Raw genomic sequence first — 21,827 nt, 5'->3', positions numbered from 1 at the left:
TCAATGATATGGATAGATGTGATATCACAAACCATACAATATGGTTTCTGAAAGGCATGGAGTTTAAGGGACTTCCAAGAACATGAGGAAAATTTCCACCTGTTAGAAACAGGTCATCTTTCTAGGCTTAATTTATCTCCTCAAGATAGCTGTGCTGGATATTGGGATATTTACTTGGTTGCTTCTGAAGATCCAGTCTCTACTCTGCTCTGTGCCCTGGTAGGCAGCTCTCTATGGACCAGACTCCCTTGCCCTTTGGTTTCCAGTTGGGTTCCCCCAATGGGAGGTACCAGCAGGAGAGTCTAGAGGTCACTCAGGTACCAGCCTTGCACTTGTACAACCGTGAGAGTGAGTCTTCCCTTAAATTTTGTGCTCTCGGCGCCTTACTTGCCTCACTCAACAGTAACAATGAGGAAGAAATATGTAAGGGGTCCAGGAGAAGCCTTCCCAGAGTGGTTGACAGCCTGAAAACTGCTATGAGCTCCAACTATAAAGTATCTAGAATTCCTCACCATTTCTTATATGCCTCCTTCCACCCACAACTACCTGGTGAACTGTCAGAGGCCATGGTTGAGAAAGTAGAAATGAAAAGTCAAGAAAATATGATCTAACAGTACCAAGAGAAGCAATTTAGTTCAAGCAATTTACCCAGTCATTACATATGCAATGCTGTTATATGCAAATCACATGCAAATATAAATACTACCCTCCACAGGAGGGTAACCTTTTTTTGTTTTCTCTGGCTTCTAAAGCAAATTCAATTTGGAAAATAAAAATAGAAAATTACCCTGTGGTGGGATAAAATTTGTTTATGCATCTCACTACCTCTTACAATAACCCCAATAGTATCCATAAGCCTAAAGTAATTTGTTCCTGCTGAAGAACTGTGTGACCTTGACGTGAGCTAAATAGAAATGCTGAAGTACAAGCATATACGAACCTGTGTCTGTATGGATGTGAGAAGGTAAATAGCTCCCTCATCCAGGAAGCCATCCTGGGTCACTGGTCCTCCCCACCCCTCCCCTAAAGGCCCACAGAGTGAGTTCAGTTCTCTCACCTCTGTATCCCCACAGAGCACTACTCAGTAAATGGGTATTGGATGCATGAAGGAGTGAGTGTAAGAATGGTAACTGGCACAGCAAAATCCATAGACAGAGCAGCCAAATAAGACTACAATTGACTAAATTTAAACAGGCTTAGACAGGCATCACCTGTAAACTTCAGGAATCTCCCCACTCCTTGTCCTTCCTCGGCTCCCCACCGCCCAACCCTGCCCCCAAGTATTTTTAGAACAAAACAACAAAAAGATAGGAAGAAGACTGTGGCAGGAAGAAGGTGGCAGCATTAATATTCTGAACAAGGCTGCAAGGAATTTAAAAGCCGGACCTCCCCCACTAACGTTTGTTTCCTGCACATAAACAGGAACACCACGGCAGAGTCACTGGCACTTATTTTTAGAAAAAAAAAAAATCTAAAAGATTTAAAAGAAAAGAAAAGCACCCTTAGGTTGGTTGTAGACCAACGTTTCTACCTGAAGCAACAGAGTCGGCTCTTGAGCATCAATGTCCTGTGAGGGCGCTGCTGCAGGCCTACCTGAGCTGGAAAGAACCAGAAGAAAAGGTTGCTGTTGTAAGTCTTATTCACAGTGATGTAGCCAGAATAACTCGTCAAATTCCATCCTGGGAAAGGAGCCACCGAGCTCAACCGTCTACCTAGTGGGGGAAAAAAAATTTACCCGAGGATTAGACAAATAATAAATACAGGGTGAGCCACCTCCATCTTGGCCAGACTTCTCCCAGGGGCCAGGTCTGGCATGAAGTGATCAGAAAGGCTACAAGGGGATTGGTATAAAGGTGCTTACTGGTAGCAACTTCCAGCCTGCCCTGGCCAGTTCCACATATTCAAAATTCACCATTTAGCCAAGGGCAAGTGACATTTTAAACCTTTTTTTTGGTTCATATCTTATGAACTATAATAAGATTTTTTAAAAATTATTATTATTTATTTATTATTTATTTTTGGCTGTGTTGGGTCTTTGTTTCTGTGCGAGGGCTTTCTCTAGTCGCGGCAAGCGGGGACCACTCTTCATCGCGATGCGCAGGCTTCTCACTATCGCGGCCTCTTTTGTTGCGGAGCACAGGCTCCAGACGCGCAGGCTCAGTAGTTGTGGCTCACGGGCCTAGTTGCTCCGCGGTATGTGGGATCTTCCCAGACCAGGGCTCGAACCCGTGTCCCCTGCATTGGCAAGCTGATTCTCAACCCCTGCTCCACCAGGGAAGCCCAATATTTTTTTCTAAGAAGAAAAGAAAATCACCTATCCTCAGCTCCACTCTAAAGAGTAAACCAAGGTGTTCACATGGGGCCACCTAGAAGGCCAAGGCAGGATAAAGTCACCTAACCCCGAAAGGTGGGGGGGGTGAAAGAGAAATAACAGCTAAGGAGCTCTCAGCCTGGGGGAGGCCTGTGTTCTCCACACTCTTCTTGTGGTGAAAGCAAAGGGCCTGCCACTTCCACTAAGGGAAATGCACCAGGCATGTGGGGAGTAAGGATGGCTAGGGCCGGCTGGGGAGGGTGGGGAGAGGCAGGCAGTGAGACTGTGGGTGCTCACGTGGCTACTCAGAAGGAGCCAAATAGGACAAGGGGCAGCTGTAGAGGGCAGAGGTCCTGGTTTTCTAAGGGCAGCAAAAGGACAGGGACAGGGAGGAGGAAAGAGGGAATGCTCAGAGAGGTGAGGCGCCCAGGAGTAAACAATACTAATAGCAATAGAACTAATACCAAGGGCTTTACATTACGTGGTAGGTATAATTATTATCTCCACTTTACAGATGAGAAAGCTGAAGCACAGAGAGGTTAAGTAACTTGCCCAAGGTCACACAGCTAGTAAAGGAGAGCTGGGATTTAAACCCAGAAGTCGGGCTGCAGAGTTAGCTCCTGCCCTTACCCTGCTACACTGCATCTCAGCTAGAGAGTTAGTCAAAAGGTATAAGTAGCAGGGAGTGGAGGGGGCAGCAGTGATTAGGAAAGGAGTGGAGAAGGAACAGTAAACAGGTAGGAAGCAGGGTGTGGTGGGGAAGTCTGGGTGAAGAAGAGTCCTTTAGGGGGAACAAAGCAAGTGTCCCCAGTAAAAACAAAATCGTTCAAGAAAAGCTACTTAAGTCTGAGACTTATTAAGTTGGAGACTGTTTAGTAGACAGTAGGTAAGGAAGCTCGATCCTACTCATGTGCCACCAACGAAAGATGTCTTCAGTGGCGTAACAGAGCCCATGGGCCCTGGAGTGCTAATTGACATCTCTTCCCAACTCGGCATTCAGTGACAGCACAGATAGGATGCAGTAAGCCATGGTGTCAATGTGGATACTGATTTGTCCACCCTGGGCTTTGTGTGAGGATCAAATGAAAACATGCATATGACCCTTGAGCACAGAGATGGACATAAAATAAGGGCTCAGGCAAAGAGAGGGATGATTCTCATCAGCCTGTGGGCCACCCCAAGAATAGTCTAGAAGACTTTGCCTTTTTGGGGCTTAGTCCAGTTCCCCCAGGAAAGATTGTTTAATCCAACCTCTTTACCTCTTCCCCATTCTCTTCCCAATGAGATCTATCCCTCCCCACCAAAAAAAAAAAAAAAAAAAAAAAAAAGGCAAAGAACAAAGAAAGATTTTAAGGAAAAGAAAAGGGAGATGTTTTGGGGAAAGTGGTATGTGCCTGCCCTTCCCATCCCCCACCCTTCCCTTTCCCATCTTTGCTTCCACTCTCAATTAGCCCACAGAAAGATCACCTCCAGGGCTGGGCAGCCTTTAAAACACTTCTTTTGGCCTTTTTTTTTTTATTGAGGTGTAATTGACATACAACATGACATTAGTTTCAGATATATAACATGATTGAATATTTTTATATGTTGTGAAATGATCACCACAATAAATCTATTTAACATCCGTCATCACACACAGCTACAAATTTTTTTCTTGTGATGAGGACTTTTAAGCTCTACTCTCTTAGCAACTTTCAAATAGCAAGACAATATTATTAACTACAGTTACCATGCTGTGCATTACATCCCTGGAACTTATGTCTTTTGTAGCTGGTAGTTTGTACCTAAAACACTTTTGAAATATTTTTCACAAAACTATTAATCTTCTCAAAATCCAACAGAGATCCCCCCAAAAAGGAGGGCAGAGAACCAAAGGCTGAAGCGTTGGGAATGAGTGATATGTGAATCCCAGAGGGCTAAGTGAGCATTTGAGAAAGACAGAGAAAAATGAGAAAGGTCAAAGTAGAATGAGAAAAAGAGAAAACATATAATAGAAAGGAGCTGGAGGGAATGGACTATGGGAGATGGGGTGATTGAATCAATCTATCTCTCTGAGACCAGCACAACACAAGGTCCGCTGGCCTGCTCTGAAAATGACTCAGATGCTTACCCAGTCCTCCCTTTCTGAGCATTGTAAAGTTGTTTCTCTGCTGCCTTGTACTGACTGGGGTATACTTTCTACCTTCCCTCCTGGATCAGGGGCTATTGGGAAGCAGGGAGTTTGTCTTGTTTATTTTTGTACCCCCGGGGACACAGTATGCTGACTTACACACTTAGGACATTTGATACACATTTGTTAATGAATAAATGTGAATGAATGAACTAAAACATGACACACTGGCAATGCACTAGGATTAGCTTACTTCTACAAAAACCTCCTAAGGCAGGCAGGCCTTATTAAGATCTCAAGAAATTTAGAAAAACTTTTCTCTGGCCCACAAAAAAGTGTTTCATCCTGTTTTAAATTTCCTTTAACTAAACCCCAGTAAAATAAAAGTTCTTTCAACTAAATTGATTTTTTGCATTTTCAAATGTCCCCCATTCATCCTTCTAGAATCTATTAATGGAATGTGGAAAATAGACTCCCAAGATGGAGGAGTTTCTTTCTTCCTGGAACCGTGACTCATAATACAAATGTTTAAAACAGTTGAAAAAAGGAAAAAGGTTTTCTTTGAAGCGACTTCACTTCCTACTTGCTATTTACTGTGGTTACCAGTGCTTGTGATAGTAACACTTTCAAAAAGATTAGAGTATGACCAAAGAAGGGCTTGAACCAGTTAATCAGGCACTTCATATGTGCAAAGACTTGCATCATCATCAGGATGGACAGGACACTACCAGGCCATAAGTAATAATAAATTAAGACCTAATAGCAAAATATTCTCTAAAGTTGGTGAAAAGGCAGTGTCCGGAAACATGCTAAAACTGGCCTCCTACATTCATTTTGTTTCAGAGAGTGAGGATTTATTCTAGCTGCAGAGAAAGCAAATATGCAATTACAGTTACATAAAACTAAGCCAGTTAATGTTGGGGATTTTTTTAAAAATTAAAATTTCCCTTGTCTTTTTGTGAATTACTGTTTATCTCAAAAATGTTCCATTACGATATTAAGACTCATGTTCCTAAGATTCTGACAGACTTGATAAACAAAAGGGATTCAGGGGAGTGAGCTGACCATCTGTCCAGAGCTTCCTGAACTTTCAGTAAAGCGGATGAATACAATTATCCTTAATTGTGTTGTCAGGACTGCAGTTGAATACCCAGATGTACCTGATTTTGGATTAGCCATTTAAAATTCTGTTCAAAGATTTTTGACAGAACTTTAGAAAGTGACATTACACCAGATTTAATATTTTAAATGTTGTCACTCATCAGATGGTGATCTATCTGGCTTAGCACAAAAGGACAGAAGATAAAACTATCTCCCTCAGAATCTTTCTTTACTACTGCTGACACCCATGACCGTGAAATGCTTGTAGGCAAGAAATCCAGGAATGGGAGGGATGTGGACAATCTCTCAGGCAGATTTCTCTGTATTCTTTGCACTTGTTCTACCAGATGTACGATTCAGAGACACCATGGCCACGTTGCCTTAATGCTTTGTTTAAGCTGTCTTACTCAGTATGCACAGGCCCTTTCTTATTTGCCCAAATCTTACCCTACACCCTCAAGTCTGGTCACATAGCACAGTGGTTCACACCTCAGGCTCTGGAGTCAGCAGAGATAGGTTTTAATTCCAGATCTGCCACTTACTACCTTTAAATGGTCCTGGGCAAGACACTTAATTTCTCTGGGCTTTAGTTTTCTCATTCGTAAAATGGGGACAATAAGTATTCATCTTTCATTACAGTTGCTGTAAGGATTAAAAGAGCTAATTTGTGTAAAGCATAACGCCTGAAACATAGGTCTCAAATTTAAATTCTACAAATATTTATTGAGTGCCTATTACATACAGCTGCTGTGCCAGGTACTCGGGATATAATTACTACTAAATGTTAGCTATTTATTGATATTATTCTTACTACTACTACTACTAATACTTTCTATCTGGATTATGCCAACCAACAGGGATAGCTTCCTTCTAAAAATTTCCAGCATGCCTACCTCAAATGTAATACTTTAGAACTTTAGTATGCATTGCCTGATTCCTTAATTGTTTCATATGTGTGCATCTGGTCACTCCAAAAGAGGACAAGCTTCTTAAACAAAGGAAAATAAATTATAGCAGGCGAATTACAGAGCGCAAGTCAGAAAGTTTGGGTCTTAGACCCATCTCTGCTACTATTACCTGTGTCCCCTTGGGCAAGTCATGTAAAATATTTGAGTCTCAAATTCCTCATCTGTGAATTGGCAGGGTTTAGTTATGAGTATTTAACTCCTTTTCAGCTCTAAACAAAATGGTTTGCTTTGATTTACTGTGAATAAACATAATCTAAGTCATCAGTATCCATGGAAGCCAAAAGGAAGGCATATGATCCAGTTTGGTGGATTTGGATTAATGATATTTTGCCTCTTCATTTATGTCTAGTGATGTCAGCCTATGCCATTGGGCTACCATCTTTTCATGACTTTTCTACATCAAGCAAAAATGAGTCTTTAAAAAAAAAAAAGACTACACAGCCTCACTACATTATCACTGACTATATTATCAAAGTTTTTCATCTTTTCTTAGAAAAGAGATGGTGAAACATGGAGCCAATGTATATTTCAGACAAAGATATATGAGCAGGACTCCAATGCACCCTTAAGAGGGGAGAATATTTTGGTTTTAAATCAAACCAAAGACAAGAACGATGACAGCCTATTGACTATGAGAACTAAAGAAAAGTTGTTTTATTTTAAACTTCCATACAGAGTATATACATTTATTTTAGATCTTTAAGATGATCATTTCCCTAAAATTTCCAGTTTCAGTTCCACATTCCCATGAAATCTACCAACTTATCAGCCTCACAAGCATTAACTCTGCCTTCCCACCTGTGACTAGGGATAAACTCCGAAGCAAACACCAAGACCTCCATCCATGGATGCTCATCTCCTTCAAGAAAATGTTCCAGCAACAGACGTCCCACCCCAATCAACTTTCCCCTCTCTACTGGACTATTTCCATCATTATCTCCTACCCTCCGTAACTCTCTTCCCGACCCTTCCTGACTCCATAACTCCCTCCAGCCACCACCCCATTTCTCTGCTCCCTTTTACAAACAGCTCTGCCTATATACCATTTTATAGTTCAGGAGTGTCCTGAGGTCCAGAAAGATTACATAATTGATCCTACACAGTGATTTACCTAAGCATGAAGAAGCATTAAGAGCAGAGGCATGTTATAATTTTTAGTCTCTGATGACATCAAAAGATACTTTTTTGTATTAATAATAGAAAACCCCACAAACTCTAAATAAAAGCCGTCAGCAAACACTAATATTTAGAGAGCAATTTACAGGTGATAAAGAGTTTTCACATGCATTTCCTCATATGATTCTTTTAACATCCCTGAGACTTGGGTGGGTTGTTTTTTCTCCATCTTATTAATGAGGAAACTGAGTCCTAGGATGTTCAGGTAACTTACCAGGCAAAGGGGCCCAGCACAGTGGCTGTGAGCTTAGACTTTGGAATGAAGCTGTCTGGGTGTGAATCCTGCATCTACCAGCTGGTGTCTGTATGACTCTGGCAAGTAACTTCATCTCCTTCTGCTTTAGTTTTCTTGTGCGTAAAACAGGTGCACTTCCTGGCTTGCTGCGATGCTAAAATGATTTTTATATCAAATGCTTGGAAGCAGTAACTGACACGTAGTAACCAATTGCAGATAGGCCCTATACTAGTTTTACAAACAGATATGCAGGGACTCAACCACTGGTTAATCTGACCCTGATGAACTTTCATTTTAGCTCTCAACTCTGATACTATATGACACCAAATCATTAATATTTGAAATAAAACAATTGAATAAAATACCAGAATGTATTTTGGATCCTGCGAGACAACTGCTAAAAAAAAACCCCGACTGTTGAAGCTATACCAGTGGTTTCTGATTTAAACTTACCTTCTGCAAACTTCCCAGCTTCAATATAAGGAGTTAGGAATAACGGCTGTCCTGGATCTCCTTTACGTGGTGTGGAAACATGGGCTTTTCTGTATAAGGAGCGAAACAGCCCATCACCACCAGGGCTGAGCACCACCAGGGCCAGCAAAGCAAGTGCCTTCCACATGGCGCCAACCGTTCTGTCTAGACCTAGGATGGAAACAATAACATTCCACAAATAAATACAGAGTAAATATGTACCGAGCCCCTTTACACGCAAGACATTCATTTAGTTACTCAAAGAAAAATATATATAAAGCTCTTTGCTAAGTACCTTAGATACAACCTAAATAAGATAGACCCCCCCCCCAAAAAAAAGACCCAATCCTTGCTCACCCTGAAATTAACAGTCTAATGGAAGGCTATTCAAGGGATTTACAATGCAACTAAAGAAACGATTTATATTTCTAAAGCCGTGGTCTGGAAAGTAAATTTGATGAAGGATTACATGAAGCATCAAGACAACAGGGACTCTGTAAATAGATCATGAAATGAGTGGGAGAGACAGTCATCTGCTACAGGCAGGACTGAGAACACATTTCAGGCCAAGAGAACCTAGGAAGGCCTTACCAAGGTCGGAGGTGAATAAAAGGTGGGTGGAACTCAGCTAGGCAGAAGAAATGGGGAAGGCATCATTGGTGGGAGGCAGAGCTTGAGAAAAGGTGAGACCTGAGTTGTCCCTGGGCATTTTGCATGTGATTTCTGGTCACCTTTCTATCTCTTACAAATCACTAAACTTTGCATCCAAGAACAAAAAAGGAAGAAAGAGGAGAGGGAGGGTCCTACAACAATTTTCAGGCCCCCGCCCCTCTAGCTAGCTGACAAATGAACTCAAGAGTTAGACTTCACACTTTATTAACACAAAGCTTTCCAAGGATCTTCCACTCTGATGTTTGCTTAGAGTATTCATCTGAGCTGATAATAATAATGGCGTAAAATTGTACGGTGATTTCTCTAAACTTGTAAACACATAAATTGTATTTACAATGGGCTTTCCCATGTATTTTTAGCTGATTTGAACATCCTAATAAATCAAGCAGGAAAGCGAGGATTATTATCATCAATCTTAGACAAAGAAAACTTGACTCAAAGGAGTGCCTTATCCATGGACATCAAAGTAGAGAAATAGGAGCTAGTATGCAATCAGGGAGGGGACCACAGTAAGGTGACTCTGGTGCAGATGCAGGGTGGGAACTCGTCTTTTTTTAAATTTTGAGATTTTGTCTATCGTGGGGTTTTTTTTGTACTATTTTTGATTTTTTCAAATATTGAATTAAAATACTATTTATCTTGATTACTGAGTTTTTTGGCACTCTTAACTTTTATATCCAAGGCAGGTACCTCACCTGCTTCCCCTTAATCCTGACTCTGCTAACTATTATAATGCCTACATCAGTGCTATTACATTACTCTGCACTGCTGCTAGTTAAATACTCTGCTCACTCAGATTTCGGGATGCAAAAAGAAATATACAATTTATGCAAATATAATGCCCGCTTTCGACTGTTCAGTGCTTTAAAATACAAAGCCACTAAAATACCTTAAAAACTCAAAATGTGTAGAAATCTATTAATCACATGCTTATCACAACCCAACTTGGCATAATAGGAAAATATTGCTTGTAGCAAATTTAAAAAGCTTTTCAGCCACATTTCCCCAATAAGATAAAAGTTTATAATTATAATTTGATTGAATACATAATCCTTGTCAAGTCTTTCATGGTTAACTTAATAGAACCCCCCAGACTTAATGTAAACAAGCCCAACCAAATAGAGTATGTAGCTAAAAAATGCTTTTCTCTATTATTTACTACAATAAGGAACAAAATGAATTTAGAAACTAAATTTAGGTTCCCAAGAAGCCCAAGGGTAATATAATGATCACGATGGCACTGATAATACATTTTTTTAAATTATGAGAACTTGTTACGCTAACGTTTTACTAACAGCTACTTTTAAGGAAGGCTTGAATCAACAATCTTACTCTCTAACAGGTTCGCAGGGAAAAAAAAAAATCTGTGTTATTAAAAACATATTGGAAGAAGCTCTTCCATTAAGAGGTTTTTTCCTGTGGGCAGAAACAAGAAACTAATCATACCATCTAATTTCTCAATCTTTCTGCTGCAAACATCCAGCCCCCGTTAATGGAAGTCATTAATATTTAAATAACCAGGGTAGTTACAGCACTTCTTCTGTAAGCAGATGTTGACTCAAAGATGTTAAAGACAGAAAGGTAAAACCAGTCTCGTTTCAACTGACATAAATCTAACACATGAAAGTAAGAGTTGGGTCAATTTAGGAGCTCCCATTGACATTTAATCAAATAACTATTAGAGTCATGGTTTCCCATGTAGGTGAATTAAAGCAACAACATACTTCATTTCACTGTTTCATTTAATGGTCAGAATTCCTGGACTGTGCTTAGCTGTCATCTCTCCTAATGAAAACGAAAGCCATGTCATGAATGGAGAAGTGTTGTTTTTTTTTTAACATCTTTTACAAATGTTTTTGCCTATCCTAAATTAGCCAGAATCTTTTTATTTATTGAACATTTATTGAGTACTTTCTAAACTAATAAACCCTGTACTGGAAGTTATTGCCCACAGAGAGTGAAAAAAAAATTATTAACCCTACACTGTATCACGTGTCTACTTGAAGTGATATGAAAACATTTGTGCTATTTCCAGTTCAAATACATCCAACTGAAGGATTCAGGCAAACTATTCCTCTTAATAAATGTTCAGAAACAGAATAAAATCTAGGCAGATACAAAACAATATTGGCAGAATCAAATAAGCTAAAGGTCAAAAACATGTGATTCACTAAAACTGTCTTACTAAGCCTTAAATATTACAATTGGAAATCATGTGTCTAATGTAAATTTTTTTGATATAAAAAAGCTATTTATCACAGTGTTATTTAGAATAATAAAAACTGTCAACAATGTAAACAATTTTAGATAAGTAAGTTATGGTACATCAAAAAGATGGAATTATATACAGCAATTAAAATGACTCTACTGAGAATGTTTTGGAAAATATACTAAAATATTAGGTAAAGAAAAGCAGACTATTAAAATCGTTGTATGGTATTTTCTCCTTATTTAATACACTTAAGAATTTCTAAATTTTCTACAATAATTAATCTTATAATTAGAAGAAAATTATTTTCGATTTTGCTTTTTTATCACACAGCGAAGCAACTGGTAGGCATGGTTTGTTCCTTATTCCTTATTACTACCTGGTTATGACCTCTCGCGTTTCCTAGGAGTAAGAGTTCTGTTTGTTCTTTTAGAATAAGTTCTGCTCTCACTAACATTCTGTGAAGATGTGTCCTGATCTCCTAAAACCATAGAACCTCAGAGACTCAAAGTAAAGTTTGTCTTTGGTGAATTAAAAGGCTCTACACTAATGTGAGATGTTGTTCTAATAATAATTACTCTTATTATATTTATATTTAGTTCTGCCTGGAGTAGAGTCCATAACGAATGTGCATATAATTGGTACTAAGCAAATATTTGTTGAACTGGTGGGTCTAAATAGTGAATCATGATATGTTAGACATATGGGCGATAGTAGATGTTCATATGGTTCAGTTCCTTCATCTCACAGACTAGACAACCGGACAACTAGAGAAGTAAGCAAGTAACTTGTAAGTAAGATTACACCACTGGTGAGCAGTGAGACCAAGACTCAAAGCCAGGACTCACTTACGGCTCTAAATCTAATCTGCTTTCCACTCTCCCATCTTTGGTTATGATTATATATACTCAAATATTTTGACTCTTATTGTCTCAGTAGATATTAACAGTCTGTTATAGTCCTAAACCCCTTTCATTAGATCATTAGAGCATGCAGTAAAAAAATAAACACATGAATATACAGAAACATTAATAAGTAAGTCTTTCTAGAGAAATTTGGGTTTTAGAAACGATTTGTACTAATCCAGGTTCTAACACGACTCATTCACTGAACCTTGGGCAGGACACTGACTTTTCTGGGTCCTGGTCAATGTGTTAAAACCAATGGTTAGATTTCCAGGAACTGTGAGAGCCAGCTGTTCAACACCGCCATTGTTTAAAATTAAACTATAAAAGCTTACCATTAAATAAGTTATATTAAAAACATAAGTAATAAATACTCAAAGCTCATCACTTCTTAACTATTTTACTACATTTTACTGTCATCTATGCTCTGGAGTTATATTTTTCATATTTGTCTAATGGACAGATTATATAATGGTTTGCTACTGTGCATTCCTTTCCAACTTGGTGTTCAGTAACATCTCGTAGCTTGAAATCAGCCATGGTGGGAGTATTTACACCACAGAAATCAGAGACACCACAAATCAGGGCTTCCCCTGCCCACCCTACCCCAGGGAACTAGATGTTCAACATTTACCTGCTCATGTGAGTCTCACGTTCCTTATTTGAAAAATGAGCTGGAAACTACGTTCCATCAACTCACACCCCAATCTAATGGAAATGATCAGAAGAGACAAAAGGAGAAAATCTGCCAAGCTGTCATCCGTGTGTAGAGGCAACCAGTAACATGCCCAGATAGGCAAGGCTTCGAGAAAAGAAACCTGAAAAAGCCACTGGAAAGTGTGTGTTCTACCAGTGAAAAAAAGAATCGGAAACAAAAACTCCAGAATGAGGACAAAGAAACAAAGAGCAACCGTGTAAAGCAGCCCTATGTTTTCCTCTTCTCTCCTTCCCACGTCTCCATTTTACATTATAGATTATTCCAAAGGATAAAAATCGTTCACGTAATAAATGTCATAGTTGCAATTAAAACAATTATTTGGAGTCCCCTCACATATTTAACCGGCTTTAATAGCTCCCAACATAAGACAAACATTCCCCTGGACAAACAAACAAAAAACAGGCCAACTAGTAACAGACGTTTCCATGAAATCTGTAATTAAAGAAAGGGACAAGAAAGTGATCCCTCTATTCAAAAAAGACTCAGTCACCTCACAAGATTATTCAGGCATATCCAAAGCATTTGAATCCTGTAATGAAGGGCTATTGTGCAACCCTGAATTAAATATCAACCCAAATCCCAAGTCTAGCTATTTTTGTTAAAGGATTTCCATGCCAACAAATGGTAAAAGAAAACCTTTATTTAGAAGGATCCAGTATTCATTTTCCTTAGGACATCATTTTAATTTCTAAAATTGATATTTGAAGCGTTCTTTTCCCAGAAAGGACATAGTATATGACACAAGGTGATGGGCAACCTTTTGCTGAAGCATCACTGAGACTTACATGCCTATCTCCCTTCCACAGGCTACCCCTCTGGCATCAGACAGTGGTGTCTAATCTTGCTAGTTGAACTAGTCATCCCTATCTCTGCCACCATATCCTTGGGCTCACAGGAAAGGGAAACAAACTCGAGTTACGTGGCAGGTAGAGAATAAAAAGAATCAGGAAGAAGAGGAAATAATACTATCTGACACTATAGTAGGGAGCTTACCTTGAAATCTCACTCCAACCAGAAGGAAAATTTGCATGGGGGTAGGAAGTACAAAGTAGACATGTCCCAAAATGTTAATAACAGCTTTGAAACAGAAAGACCATCCCCATGATCCAAGGCATCCTCATGATAATGATACCAGTAAAAGCTACCAATAATTGAATGCACTCCAGGTACATGAACTGTGCTAACTGCTTTATATTTTTATTTCTAATCTTTACCAGGTAGGTACTATTATCACCCCATTTTACAGATGAGAAACTGATCCTCAGAGAATTTAAGTTACTTGTCCAGGGTCACACAGCTAAAAAGCAGTAGAGCAACGAATTGAGGCCAGTACCAATCAATTTTCAAAGACCATTCTATAGTCCCATACTAGCATCTCCCAAAATGTGCTATGTGTGCCACAGGCTTATCTCCCTATTCAGGTAAGTTTGGAAATACAACATACAAAAATAAAATTTTTGCCAGAAGGTAGATGAGGATGAGGGAAGATTCTTCCCCCATGTTTCAGAGGGAACATGGCGCCACCAACACAATGATTTTGGACTTCCAGCCTGCAGAAGTCTGAGACAAATTTGTGATGTTTTTAAGCCACCCGGTTTGTGGTACTTTGCTATAGCAGCCCTAGAAAACTAATACATGGATAGTTGGGAAGACTGTGGAAGGAGTCAAGGTGGAGGGGATTACAAAGAGTGGAACTTAAACAGTTCTACTTAGTTATTATTTAGCATCCAAGCGAAAATTCTGAGAGGTCAACAATAAAATGGGAAAGGGAAGCTAAATTGATTTTGTATTTAAGACATGTCTGGCATTCTGGTAAGCCAGGATTTCCCACAGAATCCTTTATGGAATACTAGTTCAGCAATATATAATTAGATTTTATAAGAACAAAACTTGGGGAAAATCTGGGCTAAACAAACTTAAACGGGTTTCTTGGTTACAGAATGAACATTTCCGAGCCTTTCACTTGCTAATGGATAGCATGTGTTTGACTGTGTCACTATCCTTAGGCCCTAAGTTCCGAGATTTATATAAGACATACTCAGATGAAGAAACTGAATCCTAGGTCGACTAGTTTCTCAAGCACTAGGTTTAACTTTCTCAAGCCCCCGACTCAACCACTAGACAGTAAAGCTCGAATTTGAAGCCAGATCTAGAGATTCCAAAGTCCATGTATTTTTCATATATCGTTATATAAATGACATAATACAACAAAATCTGCCTCCATGCAACTTTTGACAAAAGCAGAATTCTGGGTAAACTGGATTATCTTGGCATGCCATATGCAAGATTTATCGGTGCTGAAATTGCAAGTGATTTAAGGGCACGTTTATTTGCAAAGAAGTGAAACTCACATGACCGGAGATTGCTTCAAAATGAATCTCTAGCTTCCTTCTGTTTTGAAAATAATTTGAGGGGATGGATGAAGCCCTCAATCCTCATGGCAAAAGAAATGTCTTCCACTGAGAAATTCCTTATTTTTGCTGAAGTAAATGTAGTCCCATTCTTTTTAAAATGATCCTCCTTTTTGCTATCTACTATGACTAAATTTTCCATACAAAAATTCAGGATACACAGTGTGGCAAATACAAGGATAAGACTGGGGGTATAATGGATAAGAATATTTTATATGAGGATGATCCTGGGAAATCCTTCCATGTTGTCACCTTAACCAGGTGACAGGTAACTCCTCCTTGATTCCAAAAGAGATAATGTTGTCATTGGGAGTAATCTCCATACAACACTCTCTTAGATTATTCCAGTGCTTCCCACATCTCTTCTCCACACATAGTCTCATTGGATCTTCACCACCACTCTTTTTTTTAATTTTTTAATAAGAAGCACTGGTGGGCACTAAGGAGGCTTGGTTTCTTTTTTTTTAAATTTTATTTATTTATTTATTTATTTATGGCTGTGTTGGGTCTTCGTTTCTGTGCGAGGGCTTTCTCTAGTTGCGGCAAGTGGGGGCCACTCTTCATTGCGGTGCACGGGCCTCTCACTATCGCGGCCTCTCTTGTTGTGGAGCACAGGCTCCAGACGCTCAGGCTCAGTAATTGTGGCTCACGGGCCTAGTCGCTCCGCGGCATGTGGGATCTTCCCAGACCAGGGCTCAAACCCATGTCCCCTGCATTGGCAACCACTGCGCCACTAGGGAAGCCCCACCACCACTCTTGAAAGGAGTTAATGCAGCTCTTCAACAGAGGCCCAGGTGGATGGAGCAACTTCCCAAGTAATGACACTCTAGTCAGTAGCAGAGCTGGGACAGACTCCAAGTTCACTGGACCAGTTATTCATTCGATAAACAAATATATTTTAGCTCCTACTATGTGCTAGACTCCAATGCAGGCACAGAAAACAAGAGAGACAAAGTGTCTGCCTTCATGAAGCTTCCCATATTATGGAGATAAGAGAGAGGAAATCTATTAAGAACATCAAAGCAGGATGAACGGTTACAGAGGGATGGGGTCAAGGAGTGATATTATTTTAGATTGGGTGGTCAGGGAAGGCCCCTCTGAGGTGGTGGCAGGTGAGCAGATCTGAAGGTATTAGAGAATTTCAAGTGACTATCTAGGGAGAAGAGAGTTCCGGGCTGGAGTAAGGAAAAAGAGGAACATAATATGTAAACAAGTGGGACAATGGGAAAAGCAGAAGATTAATGGAATGAAACAAGCAAGTAAACAAATAAAAAAGAGAGCTTTTCTCTAGCTCACTTTAAAAAGAAATCAGCAGAGGACTGAAGGTGTGATCTTCAGGAGAATTAATGAAGTGATTGTTAAACTCAGCCTTAGGGGGTGGCATTTCTGAGAGGGTTTGACTCTTCCTGCAGAGTTAAAGAAGTTGAGTGACACATACGTAGAGAACAAACTTGTGGTTGCCAAGAGTAAGGGGGGTTGGGAGAGGGATGGATTGGGGGTGTGGGATTAGCAAATGCAAACTGTTATATATAGAATGGATAAACAGCAAGGTCCAACTGTATAGCACAGGGAACTATATTCAACATCCTGTGATAAGCCATAATGGAAAGGAATATGAAAAAGAATGTATATATATGTATAACTGAATCACTTTGCTGTACAGCAGAAATTAACACAACATTGTAAACCAACTATATTTCAATAAAATAAATTTTAAAAAAAAGAAGTTGAGCGAAAATAAGATAGGGTCAGAGGGTAGATACCCCACCAATAATAACCAATTGAGCAATTTTGGTTTGAGCTTTCCTCTGAATTACCTACCAAACCAGAGGGATGAAATGAAGGAACCCACATGTGCAAACACCTGACATAATGCCTGGCACACAGTAAGTATCTTGGAAGGTAATACAGTCCAATGGGAGGAGCAGAAAGAATTTAGACACAGCTTCAAATGTGGCTCTGTCACTTAAAAACTCTGTACCACTAGACAAAGTACTTGTATACTGAGTGGACCCACACTACCACTCATTGTTATGGTGACAATGATATCGTACGTATATAAACTCATACCAGGTATAGCAGAGAGATGAAAGACAGTCCCTGCCCTCACCTTCTAACTGAGACCTTAGAACAGTCCCTGACCACAGAAGAGATGCTAATTAAAGCTAATTTCCTTTGCCTTGTCAGTGAATTATTATAAGATGGGTTTACAGACCTGAATATTTATTCAACACATAGAGCATATATGAAAATATTAATATAAAAAGGGGGAGGGGAGTTTTGGTTGTTAAATATTTGGATAAAGGCTTGGTGACCATGCATTCAGAATGTGTCCCACCTGAGGTTTCATTTGGAAAATATGGCCACCATCACGATAGGTTGTTATGGTTCCCAGATTAAGTAGGCACTGCCTTCTGAAAAGATAGATAAATTCATTAAATTACCTGGCTTCCTTATATTTGGAAACGGTTGACATGGATAAAGCTCTGTGTACTCTAAAAGTCCAAGATAAAAAATATTTCACTTTCCCTCTTTCCTGCCCTCTGCCACCTGATTCTCCATCCTCTTTTCACACCCTACCCGCCCCCTCTGCCCCGTGCCTCCTACAGTGGGAGCAGGAAAGACTCCACTCCACTCATATGGGTACATTTTTTAGTTTGTTATAAGTTATCAAGGAGAACTGTGGCTACAATAACGCCGTAGATAGAACCATCATTAATATACAAACTGACAATTAACACGTATTTTTTTTTCTGTTTCAAGAACTCTATATATTCAGATTTTCCTCAAGGTCCTGCCCTTTTTTTCTCCTTCTGTACATTCTCATTCAACCATCCCTTGATCACTAACAGCTAGTCTAGAATTTTGTTCCTGACCTTGCTGTTGGGCTCCCCACACTCAGAAGTCTCCTTCACATAGGTACCCAGCTGGTTCCTCAAACCCATCGAGTCTTATAACAAAACATTAACATCCCCCCTGAACTTCCCCCTCCTCTAACTTCCTGATTCTTTATGACACCCAAGACTCTAAAACCAAGTCCTCATGTTAAGTCATTCACAAAGTCCCACCTTTCTTCCTCTTTTTTTCCCTTTTGGTTCACAAGTCAACCCTCACTTGCCCTGGGGACATTTGCAAAGCCTCCTAACTTGTCTCTCAGACATCAGGTCCTCTCCACACCCATTCAGCCTAACACTGATGCCGAAGTGAGCTGTCTAAAGCACAAGACATTCCCTCCTCAAATGCCTTCAATGGTTCCCAACTGCAACCAGAATAAAGTATAAACTTCCTGCCATGAAATTCAATGTCTTCCACAATGTGACTCTGGCATAACTTTCCAGAGCAAAGTGATACGACCCCTTCATAAACTCTATGTTCCAGCCAAATCAAACCCTTTTGCGTTCCCTAACTTTACTCTGCCTTCTATGTCTTTACAGGTAAGCATAGCTCCAGGCAAATAGTAGGCACTAAATCAATATCAGCTGAATGATAATAGAATTTAGGTGGGAGTATACAGTACACTGTAAAATTCTTTCAACTTTTCTGAATGTTTGAAAATTCTCATAATCGAACATCAGTAAAAATATTAGTCCATTTAGGATGAAAGAATGAATCTCTTGGGAGGTGGGTTATCCTCCCCAGATACAGGTACAAGAAGATACGTCAAGGGGTCTTTCTGAAAGATGAGTAACAGAATATAGAGTCGCAAAAGGGAAAGGAGGAAGAGCTAGCCCCTGGATGCCTAAATAAATATTTTGGCCAGTAAGCAACCTTAGCAATTTAAAGACAGCCACTAACTAGAATCAAAACACAAAGAGAAGGTTAAGAGGTAAGACCTAAGGATACTGGAGAGATGTGATGCTAAGAATTTGCTTTTTCAGGCTAATGGATCTAAGGACATCAAGACTTATTACCACCACCCTGATCTTACTCCCCAGATTCTAAGGTTAAATCAGTAAAAGAAAAGCATGTGGTTTCATGTCCAAGGCAGTACCTGCAATATCTTCAAGGGAGAGGAATCTCAATATTCTGGTTTTGGTTCAGTTACACTCAGGAGCATAGGTTTTATGAAGAAAGCACCTGATCACTGTCTTGTGAACTGAGTCTATTGCTTAAAGCTTTGAACTTGCAACTACATAGCATGAAAGTTCAAACTCCATCACTGGTTTTGACCAAGTACAGTTCTTAGCCCTCTGTCCAGGTTACCCCTCTCCCGAATCAATATAGAGATTAATGATTTGTTCTTCTAGAACAAATTCTAGAGGAACCTTTCTAATTATGGGAAACTTGTCCTTCTTAAGTTCTTTTCAAATGTTCTTAGTTCAGTTCCTGAAAACCCCACATCATTAAACCGCTGGGAACGTTAAACAAAAATAATAATGTTTGCTCTTTAAAATGAACTATACTTCCTATTAAGAATGGGTCATTACCTATTTACCTTGGGTATTTGGGAAAAGATAAAGGGGCATCTGATGTTAGTTGGGGCAGTAACTAAGCTTTTCCTCTCTTATTGTCTCAGTTTCATGCACACCAGGGTAATATTCAACACAATTTTTCTTCTAACAAATCATACACTTTCCAAAACAAAAAAAAAGTCAGTCATTAAAAAAATACTGTTATGCTGTTTGCATTTTGGTTTTTTTTTTTTCTCCCCCCAAGGGGAGTGAACTGATAAGCCCAGTGGACTTCCTAAACACTCTTCTAAGTCATTTGAACTGCCTGTCAGTCAAAGCCCACTTATTTCTCAGGCTATAAAATCAGTCTAATAGAACCCCACTGTAAATTGGTTTATAAGCTGGACTCATATATATTGTTGGGCCAATTATGTCCCTCCAAAAGAACCAACTCCTATAAAAGAAGAATAAAACAGCTTCTTGCTAAGAACACTTGCATTACATTATAAAGGGTTTCCACTGGACTTAGATTAGCGGGCAGTACAATTCTAGAAAGCCCAATCAGCTAAGGGGTTTTGACAACTTTTCAGGCTTTCATATGCCAGCAAAACCAGTGCAATCTACTTTGCCAAAAGCATCCCAATTCCTATTTTGAACAGCTTTCTTAAAAGTTATTTTTCAAGTTACTAAAATGCTCCTTGGATTTTTTCTTTCTCCTTACATCTCTGTTCTTCCTCATCCCTCACCAAAAAAAGTAAAAAGCAGTCGTACAAATATCTTTCAAATGGGGAGACTGAAGCTTAGTAAGCTTAAATAATTTGTTCAAGGTCACCAACTAGCCAAAGGCAGAGCTAGGATTCAAATCCATACATATGCCAAAGCAGCTTTTTTTTCAGGACACCAAGCTGACCTGAAAGGCACTGGATGTTTCCATTTACACACATCTCTACGTGTCCCTCTGGCTCCTAAGAATTCCCCTGCAAGGACCTAATCCACTTGGCAGAAAGCTGCTTCCACCTGTGCCATGCCCCTGGTTTTCTCCTAATCCTACATTCCGGGAAAAATAGCCTTTTCGTGTGCCTTCCTTCACTCAAGCCAAGTCTCCTTTTGTGGGATACGCACTAATTAAAGGCATTTTCCGCCTTCCTCCACAGCACCCACGAAATAAAACATCCCAAACAGACTCGCTGAAGGAGAAGGAGGACGTGTCCGACGCCCACCCCTCGCACTGAGAGTGATGGTGGACCACACAGCTTCGCGCTTCCCTGGAGGGGCGCCTGGCCTGGAAGAATCCCGGGGGCGACCTCCTCAGATTGTGCCAGAGGCCTTCGGGAGCACATTCCGGGCGGAGCGCACACAGAGCAGAATACCAAACATCCCTAGGACTCTGATTTGGAAACTACTAGCCGGCCCAAACCACCTGACCCCAATCTCACCCCACCGGGCTTTCTTCCTCTTCGGTGCTGAAGGCTTCTGAGACCGCCCTCCTTGCGCTCCGTGCGTCCGGGGACCAGTGACCCCTGCGGAGCCGCGCACTTACGCAGGGCACACGGCGCTCCTCCCTGCCTCGCGGTGCGCGGAGACCCGGTCCCGCCGGGTTCCCGAGTCCGGAAAGAGTGAGGCGGCCTCCCCTCGTCGCCCCTCGCAGTTACGCGTACCCTGCAGACCGCGAGTTTTCGAGTGCTCCTCTGAGGAGGAGGAGACCCACGTGACCTAGACCTACGGAGCCAAAGGTACGTCCCCACCTGTCTCTCCCCGCGACCTGGCCGCGCCGGGTCAGCGCTTTCCGTCGTGGAAGAAGCCAGCAGTCGCAGAGTGAAATCTTAAAAATGAACAGAGAAAGACTGACCACGGTGCAGCTCCGTTTGGTTTGTTTGTTCCTTTGTGTTCCTTTTGATTTTCTCGCCTGCTTTTTTGAAGCTGCTATCTTAGAATTTCCACCGTATTTTGAAATAATGTCCCCATGCCCGTGCTTGCAAGCCTGGTGTTCGCATCTGGAAGCAGAGTGGTGTTTTACTCCCCCCGTTTAAAAGGCCCACATGCATTCCTGGATAGTTATTACACATGGTAATGGCGCTAACACTGGGGAGACACTGAGAGCCAGTACTGTGTCCAGTGCGTTCTCTGCATTACTGCATCGGAATATTAG

The 21,827-nt window shown here is 40.4% G+C and overlaps 1 protein-coding gene across 2 annotated transcripts in view; it reads right to left on the bottom strand.

The window, feature by feature from the left end:
- Window positions 1-21,304, bottom strand: part of CPVL (carboxypeptidase vitellogenic like) — a 112,412-nt gene extending 91,108 nt beyond the window's left edge. Inside the window, exons 1-4 of one of the 2 annotated variants that reach the window (XM_007193500.3) lie at window positions 21,115-21,304; window positions 17,626-17,701; window positions 8,355-8,543; window positions 1,594-1,712 (exon numbers count right to left, since the gene is read on the bottom strand). In XM_007193500.3, coding sequence (XP_007193562.2) covers window positions 1,594-1,712; window positions 8,355-8,520 — 285 coding nt within the window. In that variant the 5' untranslated portion in view covers window positions 8,521-8,543; window positions 17,626-17,701; window positions 21,115-21,304. The remainder of the gene's footprint in view (window positions 1-1,593; window positions 1,713-8,354; window positions 8,544-17,625; window positions 17,702-21,114) is intronic. The other variant, XM_007193499.3, reaches the window with a different exon arrangement.
- Window positions 21,305-21,827: the final 523 nt, after the last annotated feature.

The sequence above is a fragment of the Balaenoptera acutorostrata genome, chromosome 7, assembly GCF_949987535.1.
Source record: "Balaenoptera acutorostrata chromosome 7, mBalAcu1.1, whole genome shotgun sequence".
In the NCBI taxonomy this organism is placed as follows: domain Eukaryota; kingdom Metazoa; phylum Chordata; class Mammalia; order Artiodactyla; family Balaenopteridae; genus Balaenoptera; species Balaenoptera acutorostrata.
This window is presented reverse-complemented; position numbering and strand designations above follow the sequence as displayed.